The 25,527-nt window shown below is 38.1% G+C and overlaps 1 protein-coding gene and 1 long non-coding RNA gene across 9 annotated transcripts in view; one reads left to right on the forward strand and one right to left on the reverse strand.

Moving 5' to 3' along the window:
- The window catches only part of LOC117197140 (uncharacterized), a 169,328-nt gene that overhangs the window by 106,206 nt on the left and 37,595 nt on the right, over positions 1-25,527 (forward strand). The window lies entirely within an intron of this gene.
- Positions 23,449-25,527, reverse strand: part of LOC101277782 (pregnancy zone protein-like) — a 41,309-nt gene continuing 39,230 nt past the window's right edge. The window contains exons 34-36 of one of the 2 annotated variants that reach the window (XM_033408136.2): positions 25,091-25,193; positions 24,257-24,298; positions 23,449-23,621 (exon numbers count right to left, since the gene is read on the reverse strand). In XM_033408136.2, coding sequence (XP_033264027.1) covers positions 23,599-23,621; positions 24,257-24,298; positions 25,091-25,193 — 168 coding nt within the window. In that variant the 3' untranslated portion in view covers positions 23,449-23,598. Of the gene's footprint in view, positions 23,622-24,242; positions 24,299-25,090; positions 25,194-25,527 lie in introns of both variants that reach the window. The other variant, XM_033408137.2, reaches the window with a different exon arrangement.

A 25,527-nucleotide genomic window follows, 5' to 3' on the forward strand; every position in this document is an offset into this window, starting at 1 on the left:
TAACTCTTTCCATAAATGTTTGATAAAATTCACCAGTGAACCCCTGGTGGTTTTTGTTTTGCAAGGTTATTAATTACTGATTCAATCTCTTCAGTAGATATAGGTCCATTTGAATTGTCTATTTATTCTTGTGGGAGTTTTGGCAGAAGTGTCTTTCAAGGAATTAGTCCATTTCATCTAGGTTATTAAATTTGTGGGCATAGCATTGTTCCTAGTATTCCTTTATTATCCTTTTAATGTCTGTGAGATCTCTAGTGATGTCCCCTCTTTCATTTCTTATATTAGCAATTCATGTCACCTCTCTTTTTTTCTTAGGTGGCCTGCTAGAAGCTTATCATTTTATTGATTTTTTCAAAGAATCAGTTTTTTGTTTCATTGATTCTCTCTATTGATTTCCTCTTTTCAGTTTCATTGATTTCTGCTCTAATTTTTAAATATTTCTTTTCTTACGCTTGCTTTGGACTTAATCTGCTCTTCTTTTTCTAGTTTCCTAAGATGAAAGCTTAGATTACTGATTTTAGATGCTTATTTTTTTCTAAAGAATATATGCATTCAATGCTATAAATTTTCCTCTAAACACTGTGTTTGCTGTGTCCTACAAATTTATATTTTACTTGTTCATTGCTGGTATTTTAGGAAAGAAACATTATATTAATTTTTTTCTCCTTCAGAAACTCCTTTATGTTCTCTAAAAGATGCAAAGACTACTAATGCCATATAGAAAATTTATAAAAGTCTTTTCATTTATCAACTTTCTGACAATATATTTCTAAAGTAGGAATTCTAGGACTAGCTGAGCGACAAGATATTAGAATTGGCCACTTAAAATCCTAAGATTCACATGGAGTCATAAGAGATCCTGAATAGCCAAAGCAATCTTAAGCATGAAGAACAGAGCAGGAGTCATCATATTTCTTGATTTCAAACTATATTACAAAGCTATAGTTATCAAAAGAAGATGGTACTGGCATAAAAACAGACACATTGACCAATGGAACAGAATAGAGAGCCCAGAAATAACCCCCTACATTTACAGTATATTGATCTTTGACAAGGGAGGCAAGAATACACAATGGGGAAAGGATAGTCTCTTCAGTAAACGGTTTTGGGAAAACTGGATATCCATATACAAATCTTACACCATACAAAAAAATCAACACAAAATGTATTACAGACTTTAACATTAGACCTGAAACTGTAAAGCTCATAGAAGAAAAGATAGAGAAAAAGCTTCTTGACATTGGCCTTGACAATGATATTTTAGATATGATATTAAAGACACAGGCAACAAAAGCAAAAATAGCTAAATGGGACTGCATCAAACTAAAAAGCTTCTGCACAGCAGAGGAAACCATCAGCAAAATGAAAAGGCAATCTATGGAATGGGAGAACATATTTGCAAATCAGGTATCTCCAAAATATCTCAGGTATATCCAAAATATATTAGGAAGTCATAGAACTCAATAGCAAAAAAACAAATCATCTGATTAAAAATGGACAAAAGACTATTTCTTCAAATAGACATTTCTCCAAAAAAGATGTGCAAGTGGCCAACAGGTATATGAAAAAGTGCTCAACATCACTAATCATCAGGGAAATGCAAATCAAAATCACAGTGAGATGTTACCTCACATCTGTCAAAATGGCAGTTATCAAAAAGAAAATAACAAGTCTTGGTGAGGATGTGGAGAAGAGGCAACCCTTGTGCACTGTTGATGGGAATGTAAATTGGTGCAGCCACTATGGAAAATAGTATGGATATTCCTCAAAAAATTAAAAATAGAACTACCATATGATCCAGCAATTCCATTCCTATTTATCCAAAGAAAACAAAAGTACTAATTTGAAAAGATGTATGCACCCCTATGTTCATTGCAGCATTATTTACAGTAGCCAAGATATGGAAGCAACCCAAGTGTCCATCAACAGATGAATGCATAAAGAAGATATGGCGTATAAATACAATGGAATATTACTCAGCCATAAAAAGAATGAAATACTACCATTTGTGACAACATGGATGAACTTGGAGGATATTATGCTAGGTGAAATAAGTCAGGCAGAGAAAGACAAATACCATATGATTTCACTTACCTGTGGAATTTGGAAAAAAATGAACAAACAAAACTGAAATAGACTCATAGATACAGAGAACAAACAGGTGGTTGCCATAGGGAAGGGGTGTAGGGGGATTAGTGAAATAAGTGTGGGAGATTAAGAGGCACAAACTTCTAGTTAGAAAATAAATGAATCATGAGGATGAAATGTACAACATGGGGAATATTGTCAATAATATTGTAAGAATGTTTTATGGTGACAGATGGTAAGTAGACTTATCATGGTGATCATTTTGTAGTGTATAGAAGTATCAAATCAGATGTGTTGTGCATCTAAAACTAACATAGCATTGTAGGTCAACTAAACTTCAATTTAAAAAAGAGAAATATACTACTGCAGAAATTGCTTTAGTCTTTGCTTGAAACTGGTTACTCCTCATATGACCATGCCATTGTCCAACCCCTCAGCCACTTTGAAGCCTGGCTACTTGGCTGCTTCTATGCTATATTTGGACACAGGAATATTTTCTGAGACTGGGAGCTCTGTGGTCGAGAGTTGGCCTCACACAGCCATTTAACTCAGAGCCATTGGCCTCACACAGCCATTTAACTCAGAGCTTTTACCCTGGGTACAATGATGGAGGGGCCCCAGGTGCCCACTATCCTGGGTCCCATAAACCTCCACCCACCTCCTGGTTTTGAATTCTTCCTGCCATTGGGGCTTCTCCTCTAACCTCCCTGCAAAAGACTTCTTTTTCCTCTTCCTCAGGAGCACCTAGAGTAATTTGTCCAAGTAGCCAGGGTTTTCACAAAGTTATCTTTAAGCAATCTCTGCTTCTAACCTTGAAAGTTCTTTAGGCAAAAGACACAAGGATTAGGCTACACTTTTGAAACAGGGAAAGGAAAAATACCAGAGGATAAGAATCAGCACAGATCACATTCTTTCCAAATCCTTTTCAGCAGTGAAACCAAAACGCTGGTTAATACTTTAGTAAATTATTCTTACACATTAGGAAGGGGAAAATGCTGGGAAAACTGAGAGATGTTTTGTTTATTTTGGGAAAAGAAAAGTGGGCTTGTATACTTTCAGTTAAGGTTTGTTTGTGTAACTTTTTTTTTGAAAAAAAAGGAAAAAAAGATAAAGGGACAGGGAAGAGCAGGCGGGTCTTGTTATTATTTGGGAAATTCCTGTTTTCATATGTATATATCTCCATAACCTCATATTATTGAATAAAAACATGTAGAGACTTATGTTGTTCTGTATAAATTTTTTATACAAGAGTGAATAAAATGACCCTTCTCCCAGTTTCTTCTTTGGTCCTTGTTTGATAATGCCATCACTGCCTCACACATATATACTCTTTCTGCTTCTGCCAGCAAAAATATGGTTCTGGGGGCTTACCTGGTGGCGCAGTGGTTGAGAGTCCGCCTGCCGATGCGGGGGACACGGGTTCGTGCCCCGGTCCGGGAAGATCCCACATGCCACGGACCGGCTGGGCCCGTGAGCCATGGCCACTGAGCCTGCGTGTCTGGAGCCTGTGCTCCGCAACGGGAGAGGCCACAAGAGTGAGAGGCCCACGTACCGCTTAAAAAAATATATATATATATACGGTTCTGGAAATCTGGAATTTTAATCCCAGGATTCAGTAAAGAGCACTAGCATTGAAACTTAACTGTTTTTTCTGGGAGCAGCAAGATGTTGGGAAAGGGTGTTTATCTTTGTTTCCTATTTCTACCATTCTTTATGAAAAAATGCATCAGCAATATTTGACCTTATGAAAAAGGGATCAAAATACATAGTAATAAGTGGTACTCTATGCGTCATTTGAGAGAAGGGACTAGTACACAGTTTCTTCTTCTCTCTTTGAAAAATATGAAGATGAAATTTAAAAAATGGTCTGAACTGGGGAGAGAATTCTTAGACTTCTGGCTGACCTGCCCTTCTGCCCTCCCTCCTGTTGGCCTATGTAATCCCTGTGATTGAGAATCCGTTGTTTTATACAAAATTCTTTCTCACATTCTAAATCAGATCTTTTGGATCATCTTCAAAGATTTCTTCCAAGTTTTCCATTGTGAAACCTGTGCCTTGTGATTATGGTCTACAGTAAGGCCAAGGAGAATAGTTTCTTACATTGCTTCTGGCTCTTTCTCTGGAACAGTTTAGATAAAATGAGATGTATAGAAAAGTCTCTGAGATGTTTGAAATACCATGCAAATATAAAATCACATCAATATTTGTTTTCCTCCCCAGAAAAAAAGAAAAGAAAACCCATATAAAAATTAAAAATGAATGGATAAAATTCCTTCACAAGTAGGTTGTGTAGGTTGAGAATTCTCTGACCAAAAGCATAGCAACTGAAACAAAACTGGACTTCTGAATCAAATGAGCATCCTTTTCTCTCCTTTTCTTTTACTAATGGCCCATTTAAAGGATGCTGAAGACAGAGATAGAAACCCACAGTAGGGCTGAAAATGAGAGACAACCTCATCAGGTTGATGGATAAGTTTCTTGCAAATTAACTGAAATGAATGAGGAATATACCTAAGGATGAAACAGCAGGGGGCGCAGCAGCCCAGAACATTGAGGTGTAGAGATTGAAGCCATTATTTTGAGCAGGAATAGATTCTAATCATGGCTTGCTCTTTCTGGTGACCAGACCCCATCCTGAAGCTATCCAGGAGCCCACTAAAAGTTGCCTCATTAGAAGAAAAGATACCCTATCACCTAAAAAATGCCAGTGGATTTAGGAGGTCTGTGTCAGAAACTAGGGTCAAAGACCCAATATTCGAACAAAAGATTCTCCAAGTACTCTTATACAAGGGTTTTAGGAGCACTGTGCCAGGAACCAGGGATATATATATATAGGTTTACATATCTTGTGTGGTTTTTTAAATATGAATTTTAGAATCAGCATCTCTGATCCTAATGTAATTTGAACTGATTACATAAAATTTATAAATAAATTTAGGGGGAATTGACACGTGACATTTTTATAATGCTGACTTAACCTATCCAAAAATATAGTGTGTTTTAACATTTGTTCAAGTCCTTTTTTGTGTTCTTCATTACTAAAGTTTTTCTTATATATGTTTTAAACATTTCTTTAACATTTATTCCTGGGCATCATGAAAAAAATCAAATCCAGGACAATAAATGTACCCTTGGAATAAAAATGAAGTCAGAGTTTTGACTGTAGCATCCAACATTAACATTCAGAACTAAATAAGGGTATGCCTAACAGGTACTTTTAAGTAGAGAAAAATGACTTTAAGAAATTTAGGCATATTCCTCTCCAACTGTATTTGCTAGAGAATAAGAATTCTAATAGTCTTGGTTACAGAAGCCTCATAGGTGACCTAAGGTAGAGGTGCCTGTGTTGGAGCGATTTGTGGGTGTTGCTTTTGTCTCATGGAATAAATCTCATTAAGACTGATATGAAACCCATGACATTTTAAAAGACAGTTGTGGTAACAGAAGCACTGCCAGATGGGACATTAAAGAACAGACACAGTTCAAAATGAAAAGAGATTTCAGAGCCCTCAAACTTCTATAGACAGGAAGAAGACTGAGAATATATCTCAGCTGAAAACACGTCCTTTCTCGTGGAAAATAAAGGATGAACTAGAGTGTGGAGTGGATTCTGGAGCCACAGAGAAGCACTCTGAGGAAGCAAGACTGAGCCCTAATTAGAGAACTGGCGACATGTGCCTGGTTAGATTTCAGAGTGGCTATGGACCATTAACTGATGTGTGTCTCCTGTTCTCTACTTTTTTGAACAGAAATATCTGTTACAGTTGTCTTGTGATTGTCCCCAGCAGAGTGGCAATAGATAACTTTTCTCTTTAGGTCACAGATCTTCAGATTGAGATGAACTATGCTTGAGGAACTGAAATTAAGGCAGATGACCCCAAGAAGTCTCATCTGTACTTGGACCTAATTTAGATGACAGGATCCTGCATTTCAAGCCTGAAGCTGATGTCATAATATGACAAGACATCTAATGTTGGAAGGGCACACGGATGAGTGTTTTTTACATGTAAGAGAGATGCAGATGAGTAGGGGCCTTATGGAAGATCATGAAAGCTAGTGGCTAAAGATTGTTCCTCAATAAACCACAACTTCCAGTATTCACAGCCTTATGTGGTTCCCTTCCTTTGAATCTGAGCTTGCCCTATGGCTTGTTTTTGAAAAAGGGTCAATGATGGAAGTGGTACTATGTGACTTCCAAAGCTAGGTCCTAAGAGGCTTTTCAGTTTCTGCCTTGGTTCCCTAGAATGCTCGTACTTGGGGCACAGTCTCTTGGAATCCTGCTGCCATGTTGTGAGAATCTTGAGCCATCTGGAGAGGACATGTGTTGACACTCTGGTCAACATTTCTAGGTGAGCCACCAGGTGATGGCCAGCATGAACAGCATGCCATCTGAGGAGCCATACTGGATACCCAGTCCAGTCGAATCTTCAGAGGACCACAGTCCTAGCCAACATGTGATTTCAAGTGCAAGAGAGAATCAAAGCGAATACTGCCCTGTAGGGTGAACCCAGTTAAACCATAGAACCATGAGAGAAAAATAATAAATTATTGTTTTAATTCATTACATTCTAGGTAGATTACTGGAACACATAGCTACATAGACACACATACACATACACACACTTGACTTGTAGCAGAGACTGGCTAGTTCTGCACCAAGTTTCTTTCCTTTTCCTTCTGAATACACATATTGACTGTCTCATCATACGACTGAGTTCTGGCTAATGGAGTATAAGTAAATGTGACGTACATCATATCCAGGTTTGCCATACTAAAACTTCCTGTGGGCGCCTTCACTCTCACTGTTTGCTTGCTGGATGAGTATTTGGAAGTGACACATTGAAAATGACAAAGCCTCCATCTGCTTGGGTTACTGTGCTTTGTCACTGAGTTTTAGGGTTTACTGTTAAAGCAGCTAATGTAAAATTAACTAAATACACAGCTGAAACAAATTGGAAATACTTTATTTTGCATTTTACATTTGTGTTCATAAGTGAGATTGATATTTAATTTTCTTTTCTTTCTTGTGTGTGATTCTTGTGATATTAAACTCTTAAAATGATTTGTATAGGTATTCTTTTTCTGCTCTCTAAATAGTGTTTTTAGGATAAGGATTATCATTTCCTTGAAAGCTTGGTAAAATTTTCTGTAAAGTATTGTTACACTACTCTCTTTTGTAAGTGAAGGAATACTTTTTACTCCTAATTCACTTTCATTTATGGTCAATGGTTTATTCAATTTTTCAAAATAATCTAACCTCAATTTTGATAATTTGTATAGTTTTTTATTCTTCTAGAGCATTATAATTTTCGAGGCTTTCAAATTTACCAGATATCTGTTTTATTAAACTTTAGAATACTGACTCTTTGTTTTCTTGATTATATCATTTTGTTGACTTCCACTTTATTAATTTCTGTTCTTCACAATTTCTCTGTCAACATTCTTTATATTTACCTTTTTTCTCATTTTTCTAGCTTTTCTTCTAACTCATTTCATCCATTTAACAATCTTTCTTGATTTTTCCATACATATAGTTAGTTTAGGTTTATAAAATGTACTTCTATGTGTATCAGGTATTTAAACAAATAAATTAGGTATTTTGATATGTAATGTTTTCATTTTTTTTAATTCTAAATGTTTTTAACTTTTATTGTTATTTCCTTTTAATTTTAAAGTTTTTATGTGGAGAATTTCAAACATACATAAAATTAGACAAAATAATAAAATGAATCCAAAAATATCCACAATATTATATTAATATAATAAACTACTAGACTCACAATGCTCAGTTCTAATATCCAGCAATCTATGTACACTCTTGCCTTACCTAAATCCCAGCCACATTCCCATCTACATTCACCTAACCACTTCACCTTTCCCATTATAATTTTGAAGCAAAACCTGTAAATATTTCAATACGTATTTCCAGAAGAAAAGGATTATTTTTTAAGCAAAAACGCATTATCATTATTATATATAAACATTTAGCAAAATATTTTAATATCACAAATATTTAAATATTCAGCCAGTAAAAATTTATAACTGCTTATTAAAATGTCATGATGTTTTAAAAAATGTCTTTGGAATCAAGATCAAAATTAGATCTATACATTGTGATTGATTGATTGATGTGCCTTTTATATCTTTTTAATTCCATAGGTTCTCTCTGCTTCTCCTTCTGGGACATTTTATTTGTTGGATAAATCAAATTGTTTGTCAGTTTTCCACAGTATGGATTTTGCAAATTATATGCTCATGATCTAATTTAACACATTCATTACTTTCTGTACACATATAATCTACAATATGAGTTAAAATTACTCCTGACTGTACATTTTAAGTATTTTTGTAGTCAATACCTTCCATCTGAAAGAATGATTCTGTGAGGGTGGAGTCTGAGATTTTGGTGTCTAATCAAATCATGCTTCCTAATGACTACATATTGTGTTTATGACTGTTACTGACCCAATGAAAAACATTATTTCAAGAATGTAAGATAGATGAAAGACAAAATGTATTACTCTATTATAATTTTAAGATATCTTAAGGAATGGAAGGGTAGCATTTAATAGGAAAGGCAAAGCAAACATATAAGGGAGAGACTGAAATAAAAAACAGACTGTTGAGGAAGGGACTTTGGGTGAGACTTACGGTTCTGCAGAATCTGAGGTGTTGGAAGAAAGCAGGACGAGGAGAAATAACATGAGACACGAGTGAAGAAGTCTGCCTTTCCCCATAGTGAGGGACAAATCACAGGTATCGTATCGTGCCCAGCTCCCAGCTCTCAGCCTCGTCCCTGAGACCTTTCGAATTTACCAGGCTTTATGTGGCTGCTATTTGCAAACACGCGCCACCCCAATGCCTCCAAACAGAGTTCTAGTTGGGCACAGGTCCCCTGAAAGGGTTGATGCTCTCAGCGATTGCCTCATTACTCTCAAGGCTAAACTCTGTCTGATAGGCTCTGAGTCATTTCCAGAGGATAAAATTTATGTCCTAGTGAGAATGAACTTTCTTTAACTTTGACAGCAAAGCTCCTGATGAGGAACTTTCAATCCACCTTTCTTCAACGCCTTCAAAATTCTTACAAGCAGGTGTCAAAGAAAGCTATCTTTGAAGGTCACGGGACATGTCACTATGCCAGTAACTCATAATACAGATTCATGTCTGGGATTGAGTGAGGTATAACTTTAACTTTAGGGGGATTTCTTTTTTTTTTTTTAAGGAAAGAACCTTTGTTTTTAATTAATTAATTAATTATCTTTCTCTGTGTTGGGTCTTCGTTTCTGCATGTGGGCTTTCTCTAGTTGAGGTGAGCGGGGGCTACTCTTCGTTGCGGTGCACGGGCTTCTCATTGCAGTGGCTTCTCTTGTTGTGCAGCACGGGCTCTAGGCATGCAGGCTTCAGTAGTTGTGGCATGTGGGGTCAGTAGTTGTGGCACATGGGCTTAGTTGCTTCACGGCATGTGGGATCTTCCCGGCCCAGTGATCAAACCCGTGTCCCCTGCATTGGCAGACGGATTCTTAACCACCGCGCCACCAGGGAAGTCCTAGGGGGATTTCTTGACAGAGGATTGAGTACGAGGCCCTGGGAGAAAGTAATTCAAAAGAAGTGCTTGTGCATGACTAAAACTGCAGGTGTCCCCCGCAAGCCCCCTGCACCCCTCCCCTCAGCACTCTCTCCTGGCCTCGCTCAAGCTGCAGGCAAGCCCTGCTCCCAGCACTCTTCCCCTGCATCACTAAAGCTGCAGATGTGCCCCACCCTCAATGCTCTCCTGCAGCCTCGCTAAGGCTGGGGTCTGGGGGGGGGGTGGTAAGCACAGTTTGCACAGGACACCTCTTGATCACCTGGTGCTGGTGGCCAGAGGGTCTAACCTCCCTGGGCCCCACAAGTCTGTGACAATTAGAAAGACAGTTCTAGGTAGGCTACCACACCCAGGGCACTGCACAGACAGCAGAAAGAAGCATACCCACAGTCTGCTGTGAAAAAGGCATTTACTTGTCCTGGAACTTCAACCTGGGGGACATGCTTCAGGATTGCCACTCATCTAGGGGCTGCAGACGCACTCGTGGGGAACATAGGCAGAAAGACATCATCGTGGCACCCTCCCCTGGCCTTGCCATGGCTTGCTGGTACCTTCCAGAAGTGAGCATATACACTCATATGAAACCTCAATTTTGCAACTGTTGCCTAGGGAAATATCCCCAGATCTCCTGGTCTGGAGGTCAGCAGGGTCAACAATTGCAGACCCACAGAACTATATATATTTACATAGTTTAAAGCTGCTGCCCGAGGATCTGGCTTTTGATCAGCCTGAAACTAGGTGCTGACTGAGATCACTCTTTTTGGAACACAGACAGGTCTTGAAACACCCTCAACAACTGGGACCTATCCAGAACAAAACTTAGACAATCACACAGGTTTGAGAGATAACCAAAAACTAGGGCAAGGATAAATGCTAAGTTTCATCTCCTACACAAAGCCACTCCTTCCAGACTGGGAGAGTTAGCTGTTTCACTTAATATGTAGACTCAAACACAGAGAGTCAAGCAAAATGAGGAAACAGAGGAAGATGCTTCAAATGATAGACCAAAACAAAACCTCAGAAAAAGACCTTAATAAAATGGAGGTAAGAGGGCTTCCCTGGTGGCGCAGTGGTTGAGAGTCCGCCTGCCGATGCAGGGGACGCAGGTTCGTGCCCCCGTCCGGGAGGATCCCACATGCCGCGGAGCTGCTGGGCCCGTGAGCCATGGCCGCTGAGCCTGCGCGTCCGGAGCCTGTGCTCCGCAATGGGAGAGGCCACAACAGTGAGAGGCCCGCGTACCGCAAATAATAAAAAAAAAAAAAAAAAAAAAAAAAAATGGAGGTAAGAAATCTATCTGAAAAGAAGAGTTCATATAGTCAAAAAATGCTCACTGAACTTAGGAAAGAATGGATGAACATAGAGTTTCAACAAAGAGATGGATGATGTAAGAAAGTGCCAAACAGAAGCCACAGAGCTGGAGAATATAATAAATGAACTGAAAATAGGCTTGAGGGGTTTAATGGAAGACTAAGTGAAGCAGAAGATCGGATCAGTGACCTGAAAGGCAGAGCAGCAGAACTCACCCAAATAGAGCAGCAAAGAGAAAAAAGAATTTAGAAAGAGTGGAGATAGTTTAAGAGGCACAACATCAAGCAGGATAACATTCATATTATAGGAGTCCCAGAAGGAGAACAGAGAGAGAAAGAGACAGAAAATTTATTTGAGAAATAACGGCTGAAAACGTCCCTAACCTGGAAGAAACAGACATCCAGGTTCAGGAAGCACAGAGAGTTCCTTATAAGAGGAATCAAAGAGATCTATACCAAGGCACGTTATAATTAAAATATCAAAAGTTAAAGAATCTTAAAAACAGCAAGAGAAAAAAAAAAAAACTTGTTACATACAAGGGAAACCTCTAAGATTATCAGCTGAGTTTTCAGCAGAAACTCTGCAGGCCAGAAGGGAGTGGCACAATAGATTCAAAGTTGTGAAGGAAAAACTTCCAGCCAAGAATCTCTACCCAGCAAGGCCATCATTTAGAACTGAAGGAGAGATAAAGAGTTTTCCACAGAAGAAAAAGCTAAAGGAGTTCATCACCACTAAACCAACTTTACAAGAAATGTTAAAGGGACTTCCTTAAGCTGGAAAGAAAAGGTACTAACTAATAAGAAAACATATGTAAGTAAAAATCTCACTGGTAAAGGCAAGTATATAGTAAAGATAGTGGGTTAAGCTCTTGTAAAGCTAGTATGAAGGTTAAAAGACAAAAGAGTAAAATTAACAACCACAATAAGTAGGTAGTTAACAAGTTAAAGGAAACTCAAAATAAAAAGGTGTAAAATATGGCATAAAGACATAAAGTGTGGGAAGGGGAAGTAAAAAGGTAGAGTTTTTAAGAATGTGTTCAAATTTAACTTGCTAACACCTTGAAATAGACTGTTACATATATAGGCTGTTATATGTGAACCTCAAGTTAACCACAAGCAAAAGCCTATAGCAGATGTACAAAAGATAATGAGAAAGGAATCTAAACGTAACACTAAAGAAAGTCGCCGAACCACAAAGGAACGGAGTAGGAGAAGAAGAAAGGAACAGAGAAGAACTATAAAAGCAGCAAGAAAACAACTAACAGAATTTTAAAAAGCTTGTGAAACTTACTATAAAATATTATATTAATGCAAAGCTAAAATTTGGGTTTCTCTTTGTTAAATGGTATATTGGTTTTAGAAAGTAAATTGTGGTCATTTATCTGGAATATAGTAGGTATTATTTAAATATATTGTGTTTTTAATGAATCTGAGAAAAGTCCTTTTTCTTTTATTTATGCTGTATCTAACTCTCAATTTAGTAGATTTTGCTCTTAACAATGGTTGAGTTTATTATTTTTTTCTGTTGCAATGTGTCCAGATAACATTTATTCAATATTGCACCAGAATATTTCTCTCTGCTTTGTGTTGGCTTTACAATCATGTTATCTTCTTTTAAGTTAAAAATATTTTATCACTTTGATTAAATAATAGGTAATAAAGGATTGCTTCCCCTGTTTAATCTAGATAGCAGTTGCAATTTAGCAACTCTCTTTTTCCTTCCAAGATTGAATCCTAAATTAAAAACAATTAAATTCAGCATAGTTTTCATTATATTTATTAATTAGCTTATTAGTGTTGTAAGAGATACATGGGAAAAATGATCAAATTGGAAGATACACTCAGCCTTCCCTAGGTTAAGTTTGTATAGGTAGAATATTATTAATATAAATATTTCAGAAATTGTACCTTTTATATGAAGGCTCTGGAGATTTGTCAATGTCTTCCCTGATAATAGTACATACTTAAGAAAATGTTTTCTTAAGAAAACATTGATGAAAACTATGAAATAGCTATGTGCAGTATGACTACAGAAAATTTTGCCATCCTTCATGTGATGTTATTGGTTACTGTGATAAATTAAGTAATTTTATTATCAAGCAGGTATCTGCTTCTTGATGCTTGCTGAAGGCTTCTGGAAAGGATTCTACTACATCCTCTGAACTTTGATACCTCAGAGAATAGACTCTTGGATTCAGGTTTCTGAGCTGTTATTCCTTAGACAACTTTCAGACTGTACTAGTGGATCAAGACAGGATTTCCATGACTCTTTTTACTTTAAAAACAAATGTAGTGTATATATGTCCATGCCACTCTCTCATTTTGTCACAGCTTACCCTTCCCCCTCCCCGTATCCTCAAGTCCATTCTCTAGTAGGTCTGTGTCTTTATTCCCATCTTGCCCCTAGGTTCTTCATGACCTTTTTTTTTCTTAGATTCCATATCTATATGTTAGCATACGGTATTTGTTTTTCTATTTCTGACTTACTTCACTCTGTATGACAGACTCTAGGTCCATCCACCTCACTACAAATAACTCAATTTCATTTCTTTTTATGGCTGAGTAATATTCCATTGTATATGTGTGCCACATCTTTATCCATTCATCTGTCGATGGACACTTAGGTTGCTTCCATGTCCTGACTATTGTAAATAGAGCTGCAATAAACATTTTGGTACATGACTCTTTTTGAATTATGGTTTTCTCAGGGTATATGCCCAGTAGTGGGATTGCTGGGTCATATGGTAGTTCTATTTTTAGTTTTTTAAGGAACCTCCTTACTGTTCTCCATACTGGCTGTGTCAATTTACATTCCCACCACCAGTGCAAGAGGGTTCCCTTTTCTCCACACCCTCTCCAGCATTTATTGTTTCTAGATTTTTTGATGATGGCCATTCTGACTGGTGTGAGATGATATCTCATTGTAGTTTTGATTTGCATTTCTCTAATGATTAATGATGTTGAGCATTCTTTCATGTGTTTGTTGGCAATCTGTATAACTTCTTTGGAGAAATGTCTATTTAGTTTTTCTGCCCATTTCTGGATTGGGTTGTTTGTTTTTTTGATATTGAGCTGCATGAGCTGCTTGTAAATTTCGGAGATTAATCCTTTATCAGTTGCTTCATTTGCAAATATTTTCTCCCATTCTAAGTGTTGTCTTTTTGTCTTGTTTATGGCTTCCTTTGCTGTGCAAAAGCTTTTAAGTTTCATTAGGTCCCATTTGTTTATTTTTGTTTTTGTTTCCATTTCTCTAGGAAGTGGGTCAAAAAGGATCTTGCTGTGATTTATGTCATAGAGTGTTCTGCCTATGTTTTCCTCTAAGAGTTTGATAGTGTCTGGCCTTACATTTAGGTCTTTAATCCATTTTGAGTTTATTTTTGTGTATGGTGTTAGGGAGTGTTCTAATTTCATTCTTTTACATGTAGCTGTCCAGTTTTCCCAGCGCCACTTATTGAAGAGGCTGTCTTTTCTCCATTGTACGTTTTTGCCTCCTTTGTCAAAGATAAGGTGACCATATGTGTGTGGGTTTGTCTTTGGGCTTTCTATCCTGTTCCATTGATCTATATTTCTGTTTTTGTGCCAGTACCATACTGTCTTGATTTATATAACTTTGTAGTATAGTCTGAAGTCAGGGAGCCTGATTCCTCCAGCTCCGTTTTTCTTTCTCAAGATTGCTGTGGCTATTCGGGGTCTTTTGTGTTTCCATACAAATTGTGAAATTTTTTGTTCTAGTTCCGTGGAAAATGCCAGTGGTAGTTTGATAGGGATTGCATTGAATCTGTAGATTGCTTTGGGTAGTACAGTCATTTTCACAATGTTGATTCTTCCAATCAAGGAACATGGTATATTTCTCCATCTATTTGTATCATCTTCAATTTCTTTCATCAGTGTCTTATAATTTTCTGCATACAGGTCTTTTGTCGCCTTAGGTAGGTTTATTCCTAGGTATTTTATTCTTTGGTTGCAATGGTAAATGGGAGTGTTTCCTTAATTTCTCTTTCAGATTTTTCAACATTAGTGTATAGGAATGCAAGAGATTTCTGTGCATTAATTTTGTATCCTGCTACTTTACCAAATTCATTGATTAGCTCTAGTAGTTTTCTGGTAGCATCTTTCGGATTATCTCTGTATAGTATCATGTTATCTGCAAACAGTGACAGCTTTACTTCTTCTTTTCCGAATTGGATTCCTTTTATTTCTTTTTATTCTCTGATTGCTGTGGCTAAAACTTCCAAAACTATGTTGAATAATAGTGGTGAGAGTGGGAAATCTTGTCTTGTTCCTGAACTTAGTGGAAATGGTTTCAGTTTTTCACCATTGAGGACGATATTGGCTGTGGGTTTGTCATATATGGCCTTTATTATGTTGAGGTAAGTTCTCTCTATGCCTGCTTTCTGGAGGGTTTTTATCATAAATGGGTGTTGAATTTTGTCGAAAGCTTTCTCTGCATCTATTGAGATGATCATATGGTTTTTCTCCTTCAATTTTTTAATATGGTTTATCACATTGATTGATTTGCGTATATTGAAGAAACCTTGCATTCCTGGGGTAAACCCCACTTGATCATGGTGTAGGATCATTTAATGTGCTGTTGGATTCTGTTTGCTAGTATTTTGTTGAGGATTTTTACATCTATGTTCATCAGTGATATTGGCCTGTAGTTTTCTTTGTGACATCTTTGTCTGGTTTTGGTATCAGGATGATGGTGGCCTCGTAGAATGAGTTTGGGAGTGTTCCTCCCTCTGCTATATTTTGGAAGAGTTTGAGAAGGATAGGTGTTAGCTCTTCTCTAAATGTTTGATAGAATTTGCCTGTGAAGCCATCTGCTCCTGGGCTTTTGTTTGTTGGAAGATTTTCAATCACAGTTTCAATTTCAGTGCTTGTGATTGGTCTGTTAATATTTTCTATTTCTTCCTGGTTCAGTCTCAGAACGTTGTGTATTTCTAAGAATTTACCCATTTCTTCCAGGTTGTCCATTTTACTGGCATACAATTGCTTGTAGTAATCTCTCATGATCCTTTGTTTTTCTGCAGTGTCAGTTGTCACTTCTCCTCTTCCATTTCTAATTCTATTGATTTGAGTCTTCTCCCTTTTTTTCTTGATGAGTCTGGCTAATGGTTTATCAACTTCGTTTATCTTCTCAAAGAACCAGCTTTTAGTTTTATTGATCTTTGCGATTCTTTCCTTCATTTCTTTTTCATTTATTTCTGATCTGATCTTTATGATTTCTTTCCTTCTGCTAACTTTGGGGTTTTTTTGTTTTTCTTTCTGTAATTGTTTTGGGTGTAAGGTTAGGTTGTTTATTTGAGATGTTTCTTCTTTCTTAAGGTAGGATTGTATTGCTATAAACTTCCCTCTTAGAACTGCTTTTGCTGCATCCCATAGGTTTTGGGTCGTCGTGTCTTCATTGCCATTTGTTTCTAGGTATTTTTTGATTTCCTCTTTGATTTCTTCAGTGATCTCTTGGTTATTAAGTAGTGTATTGTTTAGCCTCTATGTGTTTGTATTTTTTACAGATTTTTTCCTGTAACTGATATCTAGTCTCATATCATTGTGGTCAGAAAAGATACTTGATATGATATCAATTTTCTTAAATTTCCCAAGGCTTGATTTGTGACCCAAGATATGATCTATCCTGGGGAATGTTCCATGAGCACTTGAGAAGAAAGTGTATTCTGTTGTTTTTGGATGGAATGTCCTATAAATATCAATTAAGTCCATTTTGTTTAATTTATCATTTAAAGCTAGTGTTTCCTTATTTATTTTCACTTTGGATGATCTGTCCATTGGTGAAAGTAGGATTGTGTGATTGTGTTATGTATGAAATGTATGAAAGTATGATTGGGTTACTGTCAATATCTCCTTTTATGGCTGTTAGTATTTGCCTTATGTATTGAGGTGCTCCTATGTTGGGCGCATAAATATTTACAATTTTTATATCTTATTCTTGGATTCGTCCCTTGATCATTATGTAGTGTCCTTCTTTGTCTCTTGTAATAGTCTTTGTTTTAAAGTCTGTTTTGTCTGATATGAGAATTGCTACTCCAGCTTTCTTTTGATTTCCATTTGCATGGAATATCTTTTTTCCATCCCCTCACTTTCAGTCTGTATGTGTCCCTAGGTCTGAAGTGGGTCTCTTGTAGACAGTATATGTACGGGTCTTGTGTTTGTATGCATTCAGCCAGTCTATGTCTTTTGGTTGGAGCATTTAATCCATTTACATTTGAGGTAATTATCGATATGTATGTTCCTATTACCATTTTCTTAATTGTTTGGGGTTTGTTATCGTAGGTCTTTTTCTTCTCTTGTGTTTCCTGCCTAGAGAAGTTCCTTTAGTATTTGTGTAAAGCTGGTTTAGTGGTGCTGAGTTCTCTTAGTTTTTGCTTGTCTGTAAAGGTTTTAATTTCTCCATCAAATCTGAATGAGATCCTTGCTGGGTAGAGTAATCTTGGTTGTAGGTTTTTCTCTTTCATCACTTTAAATATGTCCTGCCACTCCCTTCTGGCTTGCAGGGTTTCTGCTGAAAGATCACCTGTTAACCTTATGGGGATTCCCTTGTATGTTATTTGTTGTTTTTCCCTTGCTGCTTTTAGTATTTCTTCTTTGTATTTAATTTTTGATAGTTTGATTAATATGTGTCTTGGCGTTTTTCTCCTTGGATTTATCCTATATGGGACTCTCTGTGCTTCCTGGACTTGATTAACTATTTACTTTCACATATTAGGGAAGTTTTCAACTATAATCTCTTCAAATATTTTCTCAGTACCTTTCTTTTTCTCTTCTTCTTCTAGGACCCCTATAATTCGAATGTTGGTGCGTTTAATGTTATCCCAGAGGTCTCTGAGACTGTCCTCAATTCTCTTCATTCTTTTTTCTTTAATCTGCTCTGCAGTAGTTATTTCCACTATTTTATCTTCCAGGTCACTTATCCGTTCTTCTGCCTCAGTTATTCTGCTATTGATCCGTTCTAGAGAATTCTTAATTTCATCTATTGCATTTTCATTTTTTGTTTGCTCTTTAGTTCTTCTAGGTCCTTGTTAAACATTTCTTGTATTTTCTCCATTCTATTTCCAAGATTTTGGATCATCTTTACTATCATTGTTCTGAATTGTTTTTCAGGTAGCGTGCCTATTTCCTCTTCATGTGTTAGGTCTGGTGGGTTTTTACCTTGCCCCTTCATCTGCTGTGTGTTTCTCTGTCTTCTCATTTTGCTTAACTTACTGTGTTTGGGGTCTCCTTTTCGCAGGCTGCAGGTTCGTAGTTCCCGTTGTTTTTGGTGTTTGCCCCGCGTGGCTAATGTTGGTTCAGTGGGTTGTGTAGGCTTCCTGGTGGAGGGGACTAGTGCCTGTGTTCTGGTGGATGAGGCTGGATCTTGTCTTTCTGGTGGGCAGGTCCAAGTCTGGTGGTGTGTTTTGGGGTGTCTGTGACCTTATTATTACTTTAGGCAGCCTCTCTGCTAATGGGCGGGTTTGTGTTCCTGTCTTGCTAGTTGTTTGGCAAAAGGTGTCCAGCAGTATACCTTGCTGGTCGTTGAGTGGAGCTGGGTCTTGGCTTTGAGATGGAAATCTCTGGGAGATTTTTGCCATTTGATATTACATGGAGCTGGGAGGTCTCTGGTATACCAATGTCCTGAACTTGGCTCTCCCACCTCAGAGGCACACCCCAATGCCTCAGTGGAACACCAAGAGCCTGTCATCCACATGGCTCAGAATAAAAGGGAGAAAAAAAGAAAGAATGAAAAAGATAAAATAAATTAAATTAAAGTTATTAAAATAAAAACCAATTATTAAAAACAATTTAAAAAGTAATAAAAAAAAAAGAAAGAAGAGAGCAACCAAGCCAAAACACAAATCCACCAGTGATAAGTGCTAAAAACTATACTAACAAAAAGAAAAGAAAAGAAAAAAAACGGACAGAACACTAGGACAAATAGTAAAAGCAAAGCTATACAGACAAAATCTCACACAGAAGCATACACATACACAGTCACAAAAAGAGAAAAAGGGGAAAAAAAAAAAAAAAATATATATATATATATATCGATGCTCCCAAAGTCCACCTCCTCAATTTGGGATGATTCATTATCTATTTAGGTATTCCACAGATGCAGGGTACGTCAGGTTGATTGTGGAGATTTAATCCGCTGCTCCTGAGGCTGCTGGGAGAGATTTCCCTTTCTCTTCTTTGTTCGCACAGCTCCTGGGGTTCAGCTTTGGATTTGGACCCGCCTCTGAGTGCAGGTCGCCTGAGGGTGTCTGTTCTTTGCTCAGACAGGACGGGGTTAAAGGAGCAGCTGCTTCGGGGGCTCTGGCTCACTCAGGCCGGGGGGAGGGAGGGGTACGGAGTGCTGGGCGAGCCTGCGGCGGCAGAGGCCAGCGTGACGTTGCACCAGCCTGAGGTGCGCCGTGCGTTCTCCCGGGGAAGTTGTCCCTGGATCCAGGGACCCTGGCAGTGGCGGGCTGCACAGGCTCCCAGGAGGGGCGGTGTGGATAGTGACCTGTGCTCGCACACAGGCTTCTTGGTGGTGGCAGCAGTGGCCTTAGCGTCTAATGCCCATCTCTGGGGTCCGTGCTGATAGCTGCTGCTTGCACCGTCTCAGGAGCTCCTTTAAGTGGCACTCTGAATCCCCTCTCCTTGCGCACCAGGAAACAGAGGCAAGAAAAAGTCTCTTGCCTCTTCGGCAGGTCCAGACTTTCCCGCACTCCCTCCCGGCCAGCCGTGGCGCACTTAACCCCTTCAGGCTGTGTTCACGCCGCCAACCCCAGTCCTCTCCCTGGGATCCGACCGAAGCCGGAGCCTCAGCTCCCAGCCCCGCCCGCCCCGGCGGGTGAGCTGACAAGCCTCTCGGGCTGGTGAGTGCCGGTCGGCACCGATCCTCTGTGCGGGAATCTCTCCGCTTTGCCCTCCGCAACCCTGTGGCTGCGCTCTCCCCCGCGGCTCCGAAGCTTCCCCCCATCGCCACCCGCAGTCTCCGCCCGCGAAGGGGCTTCCCAGTGTGTATAAACCTTTCCTCCTTCAAAGCTCCCTCCCACTGGTGCAGGGCCTGTCCCTATTCGTCTGTTTTTTCTTTTTTGTTTTGCCCTACCCAGGTACGTGGGGAGTTTCTTGCCTTTTGGGAGGTCTGAGGTCTTCTGCCAGCGTTCAGTAGGTGTTCTGTAGGGGTTGTTCCACATGTAGATGTATTTCTGATGTATTTGTGGGGAGGAAGATTGATCTCCGCATCTTACTCTGACGCTATCTTGAAGCTTCTCCCTCCAAATAATGTTTTAAGGCATGGAATTGTCTAAGTGTAGATGAGAGATATGTGTGCTAAACCATCAAAAGCATGAAGACAGCGCCACTCTGCACAAATGGACTGTATCAGAAATTAGAAAGATCAGAATTAATTTGCTTTCTTCTTCCTGCCATTGCTTAGAAGACGGACTATCTATAATGCATCTCTGAAATAATTCTTTTTAAAAAAATCGTTCAGTGGTTTCTATCAACAAATAAGAAATATTGTTCTAGTCTTTCCTTATCTTGTAATTTTATTTTTGCCCTTATCTTTTAATTTGTCTCCTTGTATACACTGTATTATTCATTCAACTTATCTTACTATTTATGTCCATGAAATTAATCTCTAATTTTTATTTTGTAGTTCAGGCCAAATTCAGAAATTAAGTCAGAATTAGAATTCACTTCATGTGAAATGAATAAATGAACATAAAATGTGTCTGAATAGGGAAGGCTAAATATTGTAAAAAAGTTGACATTCATAATCATTATAAATTTATTAGTATTCAGTGAATTTCCAAACAATGCTCAATGTGACTATGGGGATAATTCACATCATAAAAAGATTTCAAAATTTTACCTGGAATAAATAATAAGCTTAGTATTGCAAATAAAAGGTGAAAACAGAGAAATGAGAATGGACCAGCCAGAGTAATTATTAAAATATTTTATTAAGCCCCAGTAATTCAAATATTTTAGTACATGTGAAAGAATAGACTAGCTAATCAATGAAATAGAATAAATCACTTAGAAACAAGTCTTAAAACATATGCTAATTTGTGATAAAGGAGTCATGTTTTATTAGCAGGGAAATATTGAATTGGTTCATAAATGATAATGGGACTATTAGAAAGCTACATACATGAGAAAAAATGTCAGTTTAGATACTCACTCACCAAACAATAGAAAACAAAATAATTTAAGATGGAATTAAATGTAAAAATTTGAACCAGGACTTTTGCTTCTACACCTGCATGATTTCATCACCACAAAGATCTCTCTAATGCTATCCCTTTGTAAGTCACATCCCTCCCCACTGGCTCTAGCCTCCATAAAGCCTGGAAACCACCAATTTATTTTCCATTTCTATGATTTTGCCATTTCAAGAATGTTATATGAAAGGAATCACACAGTATGACCTTTTGAAATTGTCTTTCTTTTCACTCAGTGTAATGTTTTGGAGATCCATCCAAGTTGTTGCCTGTATCAGTACTTTGTCCCTCTTTATTACCGACTAGTATTCCATAGTATGAATGTACCACAGGTAGTTTAACCTTTCACCTACTGATGGACGTTTTGGTTGTTTCCAATATTTGGAAATATTGTTTTCTTTTCCCCACCTTCCTGTGGGTTACTTGAACAGTTTTTAAAATTTCATTTTGATTTATCTATAGTTTCTTTGCTTATACCTCTTTGCATGATTTTTCAGTGTTTTAAAAAACACTGTGGGCAATTAGGAACCAAGATGGTGGAGTAGAAGGACGTGCTTTCACTTCCTCTTGTGAGAACACCAGAATCACAACTAGCTGCTGGACACTCATCGACAGGAAGACACTGGAACTCACCAAAAAAGATACCCCATATCCAAAGACAAAGGAGAAGCCACAATGAGACGGTAGGAGGGGCGCAATCACAATAAAATCAAATCCCATAACTGCTGGGTGGGTGACTCACAGACTGGAGAACACTTATACTACAGAAGTCCACCCACTGGAGTGAAGGTTCTGAGCCCCATGTCAGGTTCTCAACCTGGGGGTCCGACAATGGGAGGAGGAATTCCCAGAGAATCAGACTTTGAAGGCTAGTGGGATTTGATTGCAGGACTTCAACAGGACTGGGGGAAACAGAGACTCCACTCTTGGAGGGCACACACAAAGTAATGTGCGTATTGGGACCCAGGGGAAGGAGCAGTGACCCCAGGGGAGACTGAACCAGACCTACCTGCTAGTGTTGGAGGGTCTCCTGCAGAGGTGGGTGGTGGCTGTGGCTCACCATGGGGATAAGGACACTGGCAGCAGAAGTTCTGGGAAGTACTCCTTTGGCCCTCCCAGAGTCTGCCATTAGCCCCACCAAAGAGCCCAGGTAGGCTCCAGTGTTGGGTTGCCTCAGGCCAAACAACCAAAAGGGAGGGAACCCAGCCCCACCTATCAGCAGTCAAGCGGATTGAAGTTTTACTGAGCTCTGCTCACCAGAGCAACACCCAGCTCTACCCACCACCAGTCCCTCCCATCAGGAAGATTGCACAAGCCTCTTAGATAGCCACATACACCAGAGGGCAGACAGCAGAAGCAAGAAGAACTACAATCCTGCAGACTGTGGAACAAAAACCACATTCACAGAAAGATAGACAAGATGAAAAGGCAGAGGGCTATGTACCAGATGAAGGAACAAGATAAAACCCCAGAAAAACAACTAAATGAAGTGGAGATAGGCAACCTTCCAGAAAAAGAATTCAGAATAATGATAGTGAAGATGATCCAGGACCTCGGAAAAAGAATGGAGGCAAAGATCAAGAAGATGCAAGAAATGTTTAGCAAAGACCTAGAAGAATTAAGGAACAAACAGAGATGAACAATACAATAACTGAAATGAAAACTACACTAGAAGGAATCAATAGCAGAATAACTGAGGCAGAAGAACGGATAAGTGACCTGGAAGACAGAATGGTGGAACTCATTGCCATGTAACAGAATAAAGAAAAAAGGATGAAAAGAACTGAAGACAGCCTAAGAGACCTCTGGGACAACATTAAATGCAACAACATTTGCATTATAGGGGTCCCAGAAGGAGAAGAGACAGATTAAGGACCCAAGAAAATATTTGAAGAGATTATAGTCGAAAACTTCCCTAACATGGGAAAGGAAATAGCCACCCAAGTCCAGGAAGCACAGAGAGTCCCATACAGGATAGACCCAAGGAGAAATACGCTGAGACACACAGTAATTAAACTGACAAAAATTAAAGACAAAGAAAAATTATTGAAAGCAGCAAGGGAAAAACGACAAATAACATACAAGGGAACTCCCATAAGGTTAACAGCTGATTTCTCAGCAGAAACTCTACAAGCCAGAAGGGAATGGCATGATATACTTAAAGTGATGAAAGGGAAGAACCTACAACCAAGAAAAAACACTGTGGAGAATGGATATGTATTTCAGAAGGGAAATATAACATTGATAAAGAACAAAAGAAAAGATAGAGTTGTAAATGTCATAAATTTATTCGACACACAAATTTCATGTACTTCCAATTCCCGTCCCTTCTTTCTCCCACTATTTTCTCTCCTGATAAGTCTTTGTTCCTCATTTCTGGAAAAGTTCATCTGATGAAGTTTGTAAGTTTCCATCTTTAAGCATTTCCGTGTTCAGATGCTAAACAGTAGAAGAAAAGTTAGAAATATTAGGGAAGTTTTGTGATCTAATAAAGGAATAATTTTTCATATTTTAATTATAAATATTTGAACTTAATAAGTTTAATTATTTTTAATGATAAGGTTGTTCTCAGTTTTTTCATGTTTTAAAGTGGAAAGTGGAAGGTCTCACAGCAAGTGTTGTATTGTCAAAGATGAACACTGTCAATCAGCCTAAACGAAGGTCTTGTAGATCACATCTCTTGTGCTGTGTTATATGGATAATTTATAGTGAACAGTTTCCTGACTTTAACTAGTATAAGTTTAGAAACATCCCAGAAAGGCCGTGGGTAATAAATATATCACCACTGAGAACAGAAACATAAACTAAATATTAGATGATTTCCCTTTTATATGTGGCAAATTCCTGGATTCATCTTCAAACAAGTCAACCCAGACACCAGTAATTATATTTTACTTGCATTTTTTTCTACTGTGAAATTCTATGATACATTTTAGATAGTTCAATTCATAAATGATTTACCAAGGAGTTTTATAATATGGTAAGGATATGCTCAAGAAGCAGCTTTACACAGACAACACATATTTTATTTATTTTCTTTTTGTTGGCATTAGATTTTACTGTTTATACTTTACCAGCACTGCAGGGAACACTGTACTCTTCAATGGCGAATTCCTCTGAAATGCAAAAATGATGAGACAGAGTGAAGACATTCAGTAATAGGCACATGAATGGTTAATTGTAAATAAAGTGTGTAAGCTACGAAAGAAAGTATAAAGCACAGTTACAGAGCCAATAAAAGGACTTACTTCTGTACTAAGCCTTTTGGGATTGGTTAGTGAGGAGCAAGAGAAAATTGGCCTTGGACATAAAGTTGAGGGGCAGATTTCACAAATGGATAACTGTCTTTCTATAGGACACTGTATAGCCCTTTTTCACAACTATGTTTTTCTTATTGGAGTTGTACGTTCCTCTCTGAACCTTTTCTTTTCTAAGAAAGAGTAAAGTTTGAACACTACCAGCATGCTAAGATACTGGTAAGTTTCTACTTCAAAGTCATGAGCAAATGGAAGAATTTCCTGACATATTATACAAAGTTTCCCAAAATTTGTGAAACTATCTGAGGCCCAAATCAAAAACAGAACAAATTTTGGGTCTCATATCACACATTTTTAGTTATTGCCACCCTTCTTTTCTTTCTGGAATAATTCAGTCCAGAAAAAACGTCATAGGGGAATTTAGAAAAAATTGATCCCCTTATTGCTTTATGATCAATTTATAAGAATGATTCTAATACTTGTTTGGGGGCATAAGACAGATTAATATACAGGAATATGCTTACCCTGTGATCATAAACTCAACTCTTTCTTCCAGTGAAAGATTGTGGAGTTTTCTTTCAGTTAAGGTGACCCTGTCCTAGTTAGTCATCTTTTTCCTTTCAAGGCTCAGCATGTCTGAATCCCACTCACCTGTCTCATAATAATCATAGGCCTTTACGGTAGCTGGTTTTAAATTCTTTATTGGGATGTTTTGTTCCACTGAGAAGGAGAAACTCAAGCTTTGATGGGTTAGCTGGAGAGACAGGAAAACTGAATTGGAATCAAAGATTAACTCAGTTACTCTTTTCTTAAGATAGTATCAAACCCTGTACTTATGCTGTCCTCTGCACCAAAACCTGTGGAAAGAATGAGAGGTTTTAAGACTTGCATAATACACTCAATGACAGATAAAAGAAGGGCAAAAAGACGATTCTATGGACAGTCAAATGTAGTAAATTGAGCTTTGTTGACCTGGCCCAGCTTCGTTTCCCTCTGTAGCTATTTTCTTTCCCCACAATTCATAAATGCTATACCAGGGAGTTTTATAATACGATAAGTTGTGTAGGTGAAATACACTCTTTGGAACC

This window comes from Orcinus orca, chromosome 11 (genome assembly GCF_937001465.1).
Source record: "Orcinus orca chromosome 11, mOrcOrc1.1, whole genome shotgun sequence".
NCBI classification, from domain to species: Eukaryota; Metazoa; Chordata; class Mammalia; order Artiodactyla; family Delphinidae; genus Orcinus; species Orcinus orca.